Source organism: Stylophora pistillata, chromosome 4 (genome assembly GCF_964205215.1).
Source record: "Stylophora pistillata chromosome 4, jaStyPist1.2, whole genome shotgun sequence".
Taxonomy (NCBI): domain Eukaryota; kingdom Metazoa; phylum Cnidaria; class Anthozoa; order Scleractinia; family Pocilloporidae; genus Stylophora; species Stylophora pistillata.
The window spans coordinates 10637101-10652426 of NC_142522.1; the positions used below are offsets into that span (position 1 = coordinate 10637101).

Here is a 15326-nt window from a genome sequence, read left to right on the forward strand (position 1 = left end):
CAAAGCATAGAAACGCTGCAAATTTCCCTTCCCGGAAGCGTCCAGAAAAGGAAAAGGAAAATTTGGTCAACACTCGAACGGTGAAATGAAGTCACATTTGTGAATCCCCGTTGTTGCATTGCACTCTAACCGGAAAGACCTCCCTTCAAGAAAAAGAATAACGACAGTGAAAATCATAGTTTTGAACTTTTTTTCGTTTTATTGTTCCTCCTTCCACTAAAGATCAAGCCATGATTACATTCCGTGTCCATGAAAGCTCGCTCTTTTCGCTTTGCTTTGCTTTTTTTGCAGATGCTCAAGAAGAAAGAGTATCCGTTCAGCTGCAAACACTGAGTGAAAGGTATGTCGGCCGCTTCAGATTATCCGGAGATCGTGCCGAAGAATGCACTTGTGGCTATAGAGGAATAGACTTTTGTGGTGCTACATACAGCGTCTTCATCAGCCGTTCTGATGTGCGTGTCTATTTAAAGTGCGAAAATATCCACGTGTGTTGATTAGGACCGTTTAATTGCTAAAACAACGTCTATGAACACCTAATCTCGTTCTTAAAATGTGAATTAGCAATACTTTTAGAAATTTCAATGAAAGATTTTGAAACATAACAGTCACATATATTAGTGGTATTTGAGGTCAAAAACACAATGAATAAACCTACTCCGATACACCTACTCCGTACCCCTTTTACAAACGAAAACAGAAACAACTCCTAAAAAAGATCTGCAAACTGCTATCAACGAAGGACTGTTCGGCATTCTTACAACAAATTTACGCGTTTTGTGGTGTAATATTTTTGAAACAGCTTTGTACGAGTGAAAAACATTCCTTGAAGCGAGAATAGTTTTAATACGTCACGCTCCGCTTCTTCCACACTCCTCAGCGGAGTGTGCTTTTCCTGTAACTATTTGCGCGCCCAGCTCTCCTCAGTCAGACCAGAAAACGCTGCTTTAAGATCTAATGTGTAAATATCCAGCAGCCCCAAATTCAAAAGTTGCGAATCCACTACGCGTCGGTGTGCACAGCGTAATTAAGCTTCGCATCAGCACCGAAGTCAAGGTAGGTTAAATTCACGCGAAGATTTGGCTCGATTGTTGAATAGCCCTTTTTACAGTTACCGGCGCCATATTGGATGTGTAACCGCGCAAACATGATAGCGAGGTTAGTGTTGAGTCGCGTTGCGAGTTCTATTGAGAGTTTAGTGAAATGTGGTGGTGCTCTGTCCTTTTCATCGAGATATTTCGACAATGAACGATACTTTCCCTACGCAGGATATTCCTCCTTCTTCTTCGAAAAGAAGAGGAAGACACTGTGCCGCTTTTTGGTTGTGCTAATAGCTATTATGACACAACAGGCAATCCAACAGGTCTGCATTTCTTCTTGTTTCCGAATGACGTCCAGCAGCGAATCAGATGGTGCAATCTCTTTAATCGCCAGCATGCAAAGGACGGATTCTTCATCACAAAATCAACTTCTTTGTGCTCAGAACATTTCAAAACAGAAGACATGCGAAAAAACCTGGGCAGATCGCTGGAAATTGGTGAAAGGTTTATAATGTTTGTACGGTTGTTTTGTTGCTTGGATACCAAAAGAAAATGGAGCTTTGATTTTCGGTATTGTAGTGTTTATGGTGGGATTTTTTTCTCCTTATTAAAAAGGTGACATTTATATTTCTTTGTGCACTGTGGTCTTATACGATATCTGTGAACTGAATGTAAAATTATAAAATTATAATGTAAAATTAAAATGTAAAATTAAAAATTTAATAAAATAATGAGTTTATTATTATATATATGGGCAGAACCATCTCGATTAAACTAGTCAGTACCGAAAAAAACACGGAAAATGCCTGCTTAAAGGGTCCCAGTAGCAACTGTGACAACTCAAGAAGAGTCATTTGAAGTTGAACAGGAATTATTTCACCAAGAAGTTGAAGCAGCTGTGTCAACTGTCAATGCTGCTTCATCTTCACCAGCCCTGCAACAATCAGATGTTCTTAAGCTGCAATGGGAAATAGAGCTACTGCAAGTACAATTAGCTGACTTGAAAGAAAAACTAAGTGAAGTTGAAAATGAGGGGGATATTTATTGGCGTGCCAATTTTCAATTCACAAAACTAAAGATGATGAGTCTGCGGTTCTATTTTATACTGGATTCCCAAGCTATGGAGCACTCATAAGCTTCTATAATTTTATTGACCCAGTGCTGGAAAAGATGCAGTACTGGAAAGGAGAGAAATTGTCGAGAGTCAGCCATACCAAACAGATGACAACAGAAGTAAGCCGGGGCCTTCAAGAAACTGTCATTCTTGGATGAATTTTTGCTCATACTTATGAGACTAAAGGCTGGGTTATTTGTACAAGATCTTGCTGATAGATTTGGGATCAGCAAGAGCCTGGTGTCCAGAGTCTGCATTACATGGATTAATCTTAACTATGTGGAACTGAAAGAACCTTTCCCATTTCCAGCACAAGAACTTGTTCACAAAAATATGCTGCAAGAGTTTGCTCAATATGCAACAACTAGGATTATTTTAGACTGTACAGAACTGTTTATTTTTTCTCCTGTGAATAATAATGTTAATTATTGTCAATAGGCTCTTCGAAATGTTATGTTTGAAGAATAGAATTTTGAAGCTCCTTCCCATAAAGACAGTTTAACTCGCGTTTTATTGTCATGCCAATCACTTCCCTTATTTACACAATGTACAATGGTACCTTATCTTGATTTTACAAGCCCAACATCATCTTTTTTTCCCTGAGTACTAACAACATTAATATTAATATTTCTTAATGTAAGGAAAGATTACACCTAAATCAATTTGAGCATTAAATTTGAGCCGGTGAAGGTGAAGCAGCATTGACAGTTGACACAGGTGCTTTAACTTCTTGGTGAAATAATTCCTGTTCAACTTCAAATGACTCTCCTTCAGTTGTCACAGTTGCTACCGGGACCCTTTTAGCAGGCATTTTCCATAGTTTTTTCGGTACTGACCAGTTAAATCAAGATGGTTCTACCCATATATATAATAATTAAACTCATCGTTTTATAAATTTATAATTTTACATTTTAATTGTACATTACAATTTTATAATTTTACATTCAGTTCACAGATATCGTATAAGACCACAGTACACAAAGAAATATAAATATCACCTTTTTAATAAGGAGAAAAAAGTCCCACCCCCCCCCCCCCAAAACAAAAATCCCAACATAAACACCTCAATACCGAAAATCAAAGCAGGCATTTTCTTTCCGTATCCAAGCAACAAAACAACCGTACAAACATTATAAACCTTTCACCAATTTCCAGCGATCTGCCCACGTTTTTTCGCATGTCTTCTTTTTTGAAATGTTCTGAGCACAAAAAAATTGATTTTGTGATGAAGAATCCGTCCTTTCCATGCTGGCGCTTCAGGAGATTGCACCATCTGATTCAGTGCTGGAAGTCATTCGGAAACTAGAAGAAATGCAGACCTGTTGGATTGCCTGCTTTGTCATAATAGCTATTAGCAAAACCAAAAAGCGGCACAGTGTCTTCCTCTTCCTTTCGAAGAAGAAGGAGGAATATCCTGCGTAGGGAAAGTATCGTTCATTGTCGAAATATCACGATGAAAAGGACAGCGCACCACCACATTTCACTAAACTCTCACTAGAACTCGCAACGCGACTCAACACTAACCTCGCTATCATGTTTGCGCGGTTACACATTCAATATGGCGCCGGGAACTGAAAAAGGACTATTGACGAGCATTTGCTCTCTGCGGGTCAAAGGACTAAAATAAAATAAATATGTGTTTCATGTGTGTGTGTGTGTGTGTGAATTGTGGTCATTCTTTCTTCTCTTTCATTCATTTTCAGGCGTAAGATAACCTTAAGTGAGCAATTTCATCAGAAGTATATGAGAACCAACCCTTGTCAGACGTTTATTTAGATAACTGAATATTTATGATGATTTATGCTGAATGAAGCATGAAAACAAGTCTCTTTCCTTTTGGTTCCCTGAGGGTTGATGAGAGTCAAACTAACTTGGTAAGTCTTTTCTAGATTACGCGGGCCATTTTACCATTTGCCTCGACTGGTACTATATAGGGAAACATCTATTCGAAGTTTTGGGAGCTTCTACACCGACAACGGTATTAAAATCTGACTGAGGTTCATATGCAAGTTTAGGCTTCTTCACAATAACCCCGTAAAGCAATCTAATTACTTTTACAGTATTGCATATTGTCGTTCGTGTTAAGCACTGAGGGTAATTGAATGGTTAACGGAACGCCATAACACAGTTCAACTCATTTCGCGTGAACATTTTATTCATGAGATTCAAATGAAAGAAAGATTGAATGCTTCTCCGTAATCATGCACGTAGTTCAAAACAAAATGACACAAAATCAGCTTTACAAAGAAACATGCTCTTATCAATTTTCCAATCCACAATCAGGGACGAATACAATATTCAAACAATATTCGGGTGGTTGTGACAAGATGTTCCTTTATACCTCGCTGCGAAAGTATGAAACTTTTGCATAGTAATCAGTTTGCAAACGACGACGGTAAACAGGGCGTGGTAAAACAAAAGACTTAAGGGGCAAAACGATAGTTCAGCTGGAGCATTTTAAAACTTTGTACATTTCTTAGCCGCCCTCGGCAAAACAACAACTTAAAATCGCTATTTCGATGTGCTGAGGTGTAGCGCTGGGAGAGACGATACGCATATCTAGCCATTCGCGAAAATTCTTGCTAAAGATATCAATTCGTTGAGGTCTTGATCACTTAAGGTGCCTTTCAATATGACAACGATACAAAACGAAATTTCCAGGACTTCTTACAAATACGTTCAACGACTTATGATATGCCTTAACCTATTTTTTATTAGCAAGTTGGCCCGAGTATATTGATACTCTTCTAGTGTTGGCTAAAGCTAAATGGACCAGACATCGGCCCCGTTTACGTCAACTCAAACAATAAAGATGAAAGACTATAAATTTAGAAATACCGACGACGTACGGCAACATCTCACTTTTGGCGTAATTTGAAGAAAAGGAAACAAGAAAGAAAGAAAAAGTATACCTATGATGCACGATCCTCGCAGTAGATAGCGCTATTTATGCAATAGCGAAAATCAGACCTGAAAAAAATCAGGCCTTTACGGGACTCGAACCACTGACCTCTGCGATACTAGTGCAGCGCTCTACCAATTGAGCTAACAAGCCAACTGGGAGTAGGCCGTTAAGTTGATTCGTAATAAACCCGCGATGATAAATCAGATACAATGTATATATGAAGTGCATATAGCTTCATGTATTCATTGTATCTGATTTATCATCACGGGTTTATTACGAATCAACTTAACTTATTACTAATGATGAGGGCGATAATTGCTGGGGTTTGCAGCATCTCCATTTTTATATACTGGAGACACCTGAGAGACTTTTAATATATCGGAACAATACCAGTTTCTATACACTGGTTTTAAATATGTTAGACGTATTGACAATGGTTGAGCAGCTATTTTGATTAATATGTTAGGGATATCTAGGGATGACTCGTGGTCATTTAAGCATTTAAATAATGAGCAGACTTGGGTTTCAGTAACACAAGATAGAACAAAGCTGTCTTCCGGGGTTGATTTAATGTACTGGGTAGGATTTCCTTCACAGCGTCCAATCTTGTGGGCTAGATTTGGACCTACATTAACAAAATTTTTGTTAAATTGATCTGCAATATCAGTTTTTTTCTGTGAAGACTCTATTGTTATGCACGATTTTTGAAATGGGGTTCTGCCCCTTATGGTTGCGGTTTATTATTGTACCAATTAACTTCCATGATGCCCTCAGATTATTCTTGCATTGGTCAAACTGCTGAGAAAAATAGGTCTTCTTACTCACACTTTTAAGCCAGTTTAGTTTATTAGCAAACTTTTTATATTTCGCCACTTTATCCGGATTATTAGAAAGAAAATGTGTTTTGTACATAGCGTGTTTAGTTTTGATTGATTTTAAAATGCCATTTGTTATCCAGGGCTTAATTAGTAGATAATTTTTGTTTTCTTCTGGACATACGTCGAATAGGTGCATGTCTATTGGTGATTGATTTGAGAAGATCAATATGTTTTTAGATGTTATCTCATGCAAGTCTACACATTCACTTTTGATAGCATTCCAGTTGATTGCATTGATATCCTGAAGATAAGATTCCTGATTGAAATTGACCCGATTTGCTTAGGATTGTATTTAAACTAGGAATATCATATTAGTGAGATTCAGGACTAATTAGCATATGATCATGGTCAGCTTCATCAAATTTATCAGGATTAGGTAATATGTTGTATAAGTCCAGGTCTTTCAAATTTTGAAGTCGTAAATAACTTGATCCTGTTAGAATATGAAACTCTGTATCATTTAAGCTAAAAAAGGGGTAATGCTTGAAGGTTATTGTGAGTCATCATAGTCAATATCTGAGTGAGTTGAAAATAACTTGATCCTGTTAGAATGTGAAACTCTGTATCATTTAAGCTAAAAAGGGGTAATGCTTGAAGGCTATTGTGAGTCATCATAGTCAATATCTGAGTCTCGGAGTTGTAAATAAATGTTACAATAGTGAATAATAATCAATAACTGCATGAGGGTTAATAAAAAGAAAAGATGCAAAATTTATGAGTTGCTTATCTTATCGAGGAAGTCTTGAAACTCTTCGTGGGTATTAAATGCTTCGGTTCTTGAGGATTCGTTGATCTTTAGTAGGATTCTTCCCTTTGCAGTCCAGAGATATTTAAAATTGTTCCTTCGTTTGAATTCATTTATGCGTCCAAATAACCGTTTGCGATAACTAGTGAGGGATTCGTTGATATGGACTTTGTTGTTGCTAGCAGCGATATGAACTGGGTCGTTTTGCACTGATGGCAGATGGATGATATTCTTTCCAGCTAGATTTCTACGTTTCTTGTAAATTTCTTCCCTTTTAGCTCTGTGCACAAATTTAATGATCATTCGATGTTTCGCTTTCGCAGTGTCCGGTAGTCGATGAGCTGCTGCAATATGATCATCATTGATTTGGACATCAATCAGGGATCCAATCTCTTTTACAAGTTGTTTAGGGCTGTCATTTGATAACACAGGGATGCCAGTTATTTCAAGGCAGTCTCTTCTGGAGTATTGTTGCATTTCATCAATTACACAGTCAACTCGATACATGGATTCTTCCATGCTGTTGGTTCGATCATCCAAATTTATCAGTGGTTTTCGCTACTTCAGCTTCTCGTTTCTCGAGTATATCTGTCGTTTTGTTCACAGATTGGAGTGCATTTAACATAGAGTCGTATTTATCTCAAATGAAGGCCTGTGATTTTTCGATGGAGTCAACCCGTGTTGTTAGAGTCGTGATGTGCATTCGCAGCGATCGACTCAAGTTCATTTTGAATTTCTTGCTTGATACTTGGTAGGAATTCATCTTTCCAAATTTGGCGTAGAGAGTTTACGTTAAGGTAATTCTTACTTTCCATCTTTTTCGTATCTTCTTCACTTGCTTCTCCTCGCCTCGGCATCTTACTTTCATGTTCCCGTTCCAAGATGCAACAACAACTAAACCTGACTTGTCAAGAACTTCAACGAAACTTCAACGGAACTTCAACGGAAGTCAGTGCATAACTAAGATTATTATCCGACTACAGTTTGAACGGTTTCTGTTAGAAATAGCGGCCCACGGATTCACTGAACGAGCTGAAATGCGCTGTTAAAACGAGGGCGTCCCGGCATCCAGAATTTGGTAGACGAAAGGGGGCGAACTACCACTCTGAACTTCGATCGGAATCAAATGCTGAACAACTCTCCGTAAATATGTCGGTCACCTTTCACTGTTTCCAACCCTAACGATGGCTGCTCGAATCTTTTCATCAGCTCCAGGAATGAGTTCCTCGACTTTCGCTAGTTTCCAGAAGACTCCGGTCGATGAATCGTTTTTGAGTAAAACAATACCTCCCACGGGTATTTCTTGAGAACCATTTCTTCTATTTTCTACGTTAGATTGTTCACGCAAGCTAGTGAGATATTCCTTTCTCCACTGTTAGTTACTTGTTGAAGTAAAATTCTTGTGATGACGAGCTCTTCTTGTCACAGATTGATACGTACTGATGATCTTGTGATGAGAACTGTTCGGTGCTGGCGTGACACGTCGACCCTAAATGAGATTTGAAGGTGTCAATGGATAAGAAAATGAATCCTCGACATCGGTATACGCAAGTGATCGGCCTTGCATTGATTACTGCTTCGATTTCCACCAGTACTGTTCGCAGCTTGGTGAGTCTTGGTAAGTCTTTTCTAGATTACGCGGGCCATTTTCCCACTTGTCTCGACTTGTACTATATAGGGAAACATCTGTTTGAAGTTTTGGGAGCTTCTACACCGACAACGGTATTAAAATCTGACTGAGGTTCAAATGCAAGGTTAAGCTTCTTCACGATAACCCCGTGAAGCAATCCAGTTACTTTTACAGTATTGCATATTGTCGTTTGTGTTAGGCACTGAGGGTAATTGAATGGTTAACGGAACGCCATAATATAGCTCAATTCATTTCGCGCGAACATTTTATTCATGAGATTCAAATGGAAGAAAGATTGAATGCTTCTCTGTAATGATCCACGTAGTTCAAAACAAAATGACACAAAATCAGCTTTACAAAGAAACATGCTCTTATCAATTTTCCAATCCACAATCAGGGACGAATACAATATTCATACAATATTCGGGTTATTGTGACAAGTTGTTCCTTTATGCTTCGCTGCGAAAGTATAAAACTTTTGCATAGTAATCAGTTTGCAAACGACGACGGCAAACAGGACGTGGTAAAACAAAAGACTTAAGAGGCAAAACGATAGTTCAGCTGGAGGAATTTAAAACTTTGTACATTTCTTAGCCGCCCTCGGCAAAACAACAACTTAAAATCGCTATTTCGATGTGCTGAGTTGTAGCGCTAGTAGAGACGATACGCATATCTAGCCATTCGCGAAAATTCTTGCTAAAGATATCAATTCGTTGAGGTCTTGATCACTTAAGGTGCCTTTTAATATGACAACGATACAAAACGAAATTACCAGGACTTCTTACAAATACGTTCAACGACTTGTGATATGCCTTAAGCTATTTTTTATTAGCAAGTTGGCCCAAATTGTATTCCGCTCTAATCATTTCGAAAACAAAAAAATTTCTTCTAGAAATTTAGCTTCCTGTTGCCAAATGGCCCACTTGTCGTGATGGAAAATGCTTTCTTAAGACTGATCACATAAATATGAAATAAAACCTATTAAAGGTCAAAGGTATAAGAACTTGCTGTAAAGCTCAATTCCTTAGTTACTGTTTTAGGAAGAAGTTATATAGGATAACATTGTTTCCTTCTGTTGTACGAATGTGTTTCTTTCACAGATAAACTATTTCCATTTACATTACAGAGACAAATTTCGCATTCAATTCATCAGTGGCACATTCGTATGTAGCACAAGTCTCATTTTAAGGAATCTTGCAAAACTTTCAAGTCCAAGAAATCTACTCGGTTAGACTGCCTTCAAAGCAAAGAAACGCTGCAAATTACCCTTCCCGGAAGCGTCCAAAAAAGAAAAAGGAAAATTTGGTCAACACTCGAACGATGAAATGAAGTCACATTTGTGAATGTTCGTTGCTGCATTGCAGATGCCACTCTAACGGGAACGACTTCCCTTCAAGAAAAAGAATAACGACAGTGAGAATCATAGTTTTGAACTTTTTTTCGTTTTATTGCTCCTCCTTCCACTAAAGATCAAGCCATGATTACATTCCGTGTCCATGAAAGCTCGCTCTTTTCGCTTTGCTTTGCTTTTTTTGCAGATGCTCAAGAAGAAAGAGTATCCGTTCAGCTGCAAACACTGAGTGAAAGGTATGTCGGCCGCTTCAGATTATCCGGAGATCGTGCCGAAGAATGCACTTGTGGCTATAGAGGAATAGACTTTTGTGGTGCAACATACAGCGTCTACATTAGCAGTTCTGATGTGCGTGTCTATTTAAAGTGCGAAAATATCCACGTGTGTTGATTAGGACCGTTTAATTGCTAAAACAACGTCTGTGAACACCTAATCTCGTTCTTAAAATGTGAATTAGCAATACTTTTAGAAATTTCAATGAAAGATTTTGAAACATAACAGTCACATATATTAGTGGAATTTGAGGTCAAAAACACAATAAATAAACCTACTCCGATACACCTACTCCGGTACCCCTTTTACGAACGAAAACAGAAACAACTCCTAAAAAAGATCTGCATGCTGCTATCAACGAAGGACTGTTCGGCATTCTTAAAACAAATTTACGCGTTTTATGGTGTAATATTTTTGAAACAGCTTTGTACGAGTGAAAAACATTCCTTGAAGCGAGAATAGTCTTAATACGTCACGCTCCGCTTCTTCCACACTCCTCAGCGGGGTGTGCTTTTCCTGTAACTATTTGCGCGCCCAGCTCTCCTCAGTCAGACCATAAAACGCTGCTTTAAGATCTAATGTGTAAATATCCAGCAGCCCCAAATTCAAAAGTTGCGAATCCACTACGCGTCGGTGTGCACAGCGTAATTAAGCTTCGCATCAGCACCGAAGTCAAGGTAGGTTAAATTCACGCGAAGATTTGGCTCGATTGTTGAATTGACGAGCATTTGCTCTCTGCGGGTCAAAGGACTAAAATAAAATGAATATGTGTGTCGTATGTGTGTGTGTGTGTGTGTGTGTGTCTGTGTGTGTGTGCTAATTGTGGTCATTCTTTCTTCTCTTTCATTCATTTTCAGGCGTAAGATAACCTTAAGTGAGTAATTTCATCACCAGTATATGAGAACCAACCCTTGTCAGACGTTTATTTAAATAACTGAATATTTATGATGATTTATGCTGAATGAAGCATGAAAGCAAGTCTCTTTCCTTTTGGTTCCCTGAGGGTTGATGAGAGTCAAAGTAACTTGGTAAGTCTTTTCTAGATTACACGGGCCAATTTACCATTGTCTCGACTGGTACTATATAGGGAAACATCTATTTGAAGTTTTGGGAGCTTCTACACCGACAACGGTATTAAAATCTGACTGAGGTTCATATGCAAGTTTAGGCGTCTTCATAATAACCCCGTAAAGCAATCTCGTTACTTTTACAGTATTGCATATTGTCGTTCGTGTTAAGCACTGAGGGTAATTGAATGGTTAACGGAATGCCATAACACAGTTCAATTCATTTCGCGTGAACATTTTATTCATGAGATTCGAATGAAAGAAAGATTGAATGCTTCTCCGTAATGATGCACGTGGTTCAAAACAAAATGACACAAAATCAGCTTTACAAAGAAACATGCTCTTATCAATTTTCCAATCCACAATCAGGGACGAATACAATATTCATACAATATTCGGGTGGTTGTGACAAGATGTTCCTTTATACCTCGCTGTGAAAGTATGAAACTTTTGCATAGTAATTAGTTTGCAAACGACGACGGCAACCAGGACGTGGTAAGACAAAAGACGTAAGGGGCAAAACGCGATAGTTCAGCTGGAGGATTTTAAAACTTTGTACATTTCTTAGCCGCCTTCGGCAAAACAACAACGTAAAATCGCTATTTCGATGTGCTGAGTTGTAGCGCTGAGAGAGACGATATCTAGCCATTCGCGAAAATTCTTGCTAAAGATATCAATTCGTTGAGGTCTTGATCACTTAAGGTGCTTTTTAATATGACAACGATACAAAACGGAATTGCCAGGACTTCTTACAAATACGTTCAACGACTTATGAGCTATTTTTTTGTTAACAAGGTGGCCTGAGAATATTGATTCTCTTCTATTGTTGGCTAAATCTAAATGGACTAGAAATCGGCTCCGTTTACGTCAACTCAAGCAATAAAGATAAAAGACTATAAATTCAGAAATACCGACGACGTACGGCAACATCTCACTCTGGCGTAATTTGAAGAAAAGGAAACAAGAAAGAAAGAAAAAGTATAGTTGGAAAAAGTGGTATCCAGCACCTTTCGATTTCTTAGTATGTTCTAGAACCAAATTATACTGAATGTTTCATGTAAAGCAATTCTATACAAGAGAATGTACAAAGACTATACGGTTCGCGATTTGGGACAAAGAAATCGTAGATAATTGCTCTGAGTTGAGTGATGGTATCTTGAAAGATGAGTGATTTTTCTTTTTATAGAACGGTCAAATCCAGATTACAGCAGTAGAAGTGATTTAAACGTTTCTTTTATTCTCGCAAGTTATGGAAGACTTGTTTGTGTAATACGTTCTCAAATAACTGATTTTTTTAAGAATTGTGGTGATTAGGACCGTTTAAATGTCGAGACAACGTCTGTAAACACGCATCACGTCTATACATATGAATCAGCAATACTTTTGGAAATTTTAATGAAAGATTTTGAAGCATAACAGTGATATATATTAGTGGTATTTGAGGTCGAGGGACCGTGACGAAAATACAATGAATACATCTACTCCGGTAGCTCTTTGACGAACGAGAACAGAAACAACTCATATAAAACATCCGCAAACTGCTGTTATCGAAAGACTCTTCGGCATTCTTTCAACACCTTTACGCGTTTATGGGGAAATATTTTAGAAAACAACTTTGCACAATAATGCATTTATTTGTTGCTATTTTTTTGCGCTAACTCGGCTGTTACAGACTAAGAGAGAACAAGGATGCGCCTGTATAGTTAATACACTCCATACCTTATCATCTATGTTTCGTACTTCACATTATAATTTAATTAATTCAACCATTCTGCTACATGGAATGCAATTAACTTAATACAAATCTATTCAGGCGCTCGGAATGGTCATGCGCGTGACACTTGTGCTAATAGTCTTGCTTGCTTTGTCAAGTGGAAAACGTCCGAGGAACCGTTTTGATTCCAAAAATAACGATGAGCTATTACGGGACGACAATTTATTCGTGTTTTTCTTGTTGCCATGTTCCCACCAATCACGTAGTTCCTTTTTCTGCCTTTAAAAGCACACGCAACCCACAATTCCCCTATTCGCTCCGACGAAGGGCTAACGCTCGAAATGTCAGCTTTTATAATCGTAACGGTGGCCAATTTACCATTTCAACTTTGTTGATATATTCAAATTATAGTGTCAAATTTTGTCAACATTCAAACAATGAAATGACGTCACATTCGTGAATTTTCATTGCGGCATTGCGGATGTCATTCTACTGAACCGCAATGACTTCCCTTCAAGGAGAAAAAATTTACGATGAAAAGGTCAAGCCGTAATCGAATTCCGTATTGAAAAAAGCTCGCTCTTTTAACTTTAGTTTGCTTTCTTTGCAGATACTCAAGAAGAGTATTTCAGCTGCAGCCGCTGAGTGAAAGGCATGTCTGCCACTTCAGATTATCCGGAGATCGTGCCGAAGAATGCACCTGAGGCTAGAGGAATAGACTTATGTGGTACTAGATCCAGTATCTACATTATCCGTTCTGATGTGGGTGTCTATATGAAGTGCGAAGATATCCACGCTGGAAAAAAAAATCAAGATTCACCGACTAGGCGAGGCCTGTCGATGGGGTGATTACTACTTGGCCACTAATTCTTATTTCTACATCATTAAAGGAGATGAGTATCGCAGAGTCACCGACCTGACTAGCGACGACCGCTCTGTGGTTTACTCCCTCCATCACAACTGTCGCAAAGGAAGCGGCTACTACTCTGCCTTTGGTAAATATTATATCGTGTTTGCCGACAGAGGCACCAACCGGAAAGTAAGTAACATGAACACAGATAAAGACGGTGTGGAGTATAAAATCAGCCAAGCGTTCCAAGATGGCATCTACTTCTGGGGTACCAATAATTATGTCTACTGTTTGAATCAGGCTGAAAAATGGGGTGTAACCTATCACAGAAGCACCAACATGAACTTGAACAAGGATGAGGCCAACTTCAGCGTTCACAAGTCAGTGCTTAATTTTATCCCTGGTGGTATAGCGTACACCCATGGAAAAGTGCTCGGGTCTTGGATGAATATTAAATGTCTGAAAAATGACTCCAACACTGCCATTGAATGGGAAAAAACCATCAAGAAAACCGTTGGATTTGACAGGAGCACAATATCCATCACAAAGTTCGAATGGTCTTCTCAGATGGGGTTAGAAGTCGGATTGATTAAGACCCTCACTAAAGTTCAGTTCAGTCTCAAAGCAAAGTTTGGTGGAAAGGACGTCGACACTGAGCAGTTCAAATGGAGTGACAGCGCTGAAATAGACGAAACCCTTAGGCTGAAAATCCCGCCAAATACCACGCTGTACGTTTGGCAGTTTCAACTGGGGTTTGGACAGAACAAGAACCTCTTCAGCCATGACACTGCGATCACATACGATAAAACACCACCTGAGGAACCATCAAAGTACTATTTAAAGTGTGACACAAATGAACCTTATAGTAAAAACTGTGAGTACTAGAATGAACTTTACTCGTCGACTAGTGTATACCACGCTTTGTTGAGAAGTAATCAAGATACTGCTTTAAGTACGAGACAAGTCAACTTTTGTCTATTAGCCAAAGTAGATCAATACTTTGGATAGACGTGAGTGGGTTTTTTGTTTTTTTTAGTTTGTCATCTACTTTAAACAATATAAACTGCGCTTTTTTGAGAAATAACCGATACTGCTTTAAACAAAACGAGCTCTGCTCAGTATGGAGTAGCACTTCGTCCAGGGAGAGTAGAAGAATTCCCAGACTCTTCATGGTCCTTCATGATATGCAAACTGGGATAGGCTCGGGAATTGTGGGCCAATTGGCTCAGGGTCTCATTGGCGCTGCGACAAGAACGGAGAAGCCCGAGCTTTTCTGGGACAGTGAGCGAAGTGAGCGCTCAAGAGATACACGAGGATTCGGGAACAATAATGATTCTAACTTAGCTTCCAAACACCTTTATAGAACTCTCAAGTTTGCCTACCTTGGGACCCAAAGACTGTTGTGTTGCGGGTGAAAGGTAGTGGGTATTAGTACTTGGCATTTGAAGCTAATGAGTTGAGTCGGTGCTTGAAAAACTAGAAACAAATGTCCACTGGCGAACCTGTTGCGTAAAAAAATGGCACATAAGCGGAGTGGGATTGGACCCTTTTTTTTAAGGAGTTCCATTCTCTCTTCCTGGAGACTTGAAGTCAACTTCGGTAACTATTGACCATTGGATTTTCTCTGTAGGCGAGCACTTAGCGTCGAATCGAGAAGTGTGTAATCTTTGTAATATTTCTGAATAAAAATGCTTTTAGTGAGTTATTAGAGTATAATGAGATTTCAAAAAGTTCTCTGTGTCAATTGTTTAAAACTTTTTTT

The 15326-nt window shown here is 38.7% G+C and overlaps 2 protein-coding genes and 1 pseudogene across 4 annotated transcripts in view; 2 read left to right on the plus strand and 1 right to left on the minus strand.

Annotated features, from left to right (window-relative positions):
- The first annotated feature begins 3950 nt into the window (after positions 1-3950).
- LOC148732455 (uncharacterized) overlaps positions 3951-15326 on the plus strand; it is a 55739-nt gene continuing 44363 nt past the window's right edge. Inside the window, exon 1 of one of the 2 annotated variants that reach the window (XM_088756674.1) lies at positions 3951-4025. The gene's annotated coding sequence lies outside the window, so the exon portion shown is untranslated. Of the gene's footprint in view, positions 4026-7700; positions 8298-15326 lie in introns of those variants that run through there. The other variant, XM_088756673.1, reaches the window with a different exon arrangement.
- Positions 6647-7198, minus strand: LOC111346859 (uncharacterized). Its single transcript, XM_088757845.1, has one exon. It carries the CDS (start codon positions 7196-7198, stop codon positions 6647-6649), a length of 552 nt encoding a protein of 183 aa, XP_088613971.1.
- Positions 10459-15265, plus strand: LOC148732456 (uncharacterized; annotated as a pseudogene). Its single transcript, XR_015999891.1, has 3 exons — positions 10459-10610; positions 10791-10961; positions 13325-15265. The product of XR_015999891.1 is annotated as an uncharacterized LOC148732456 (transcript).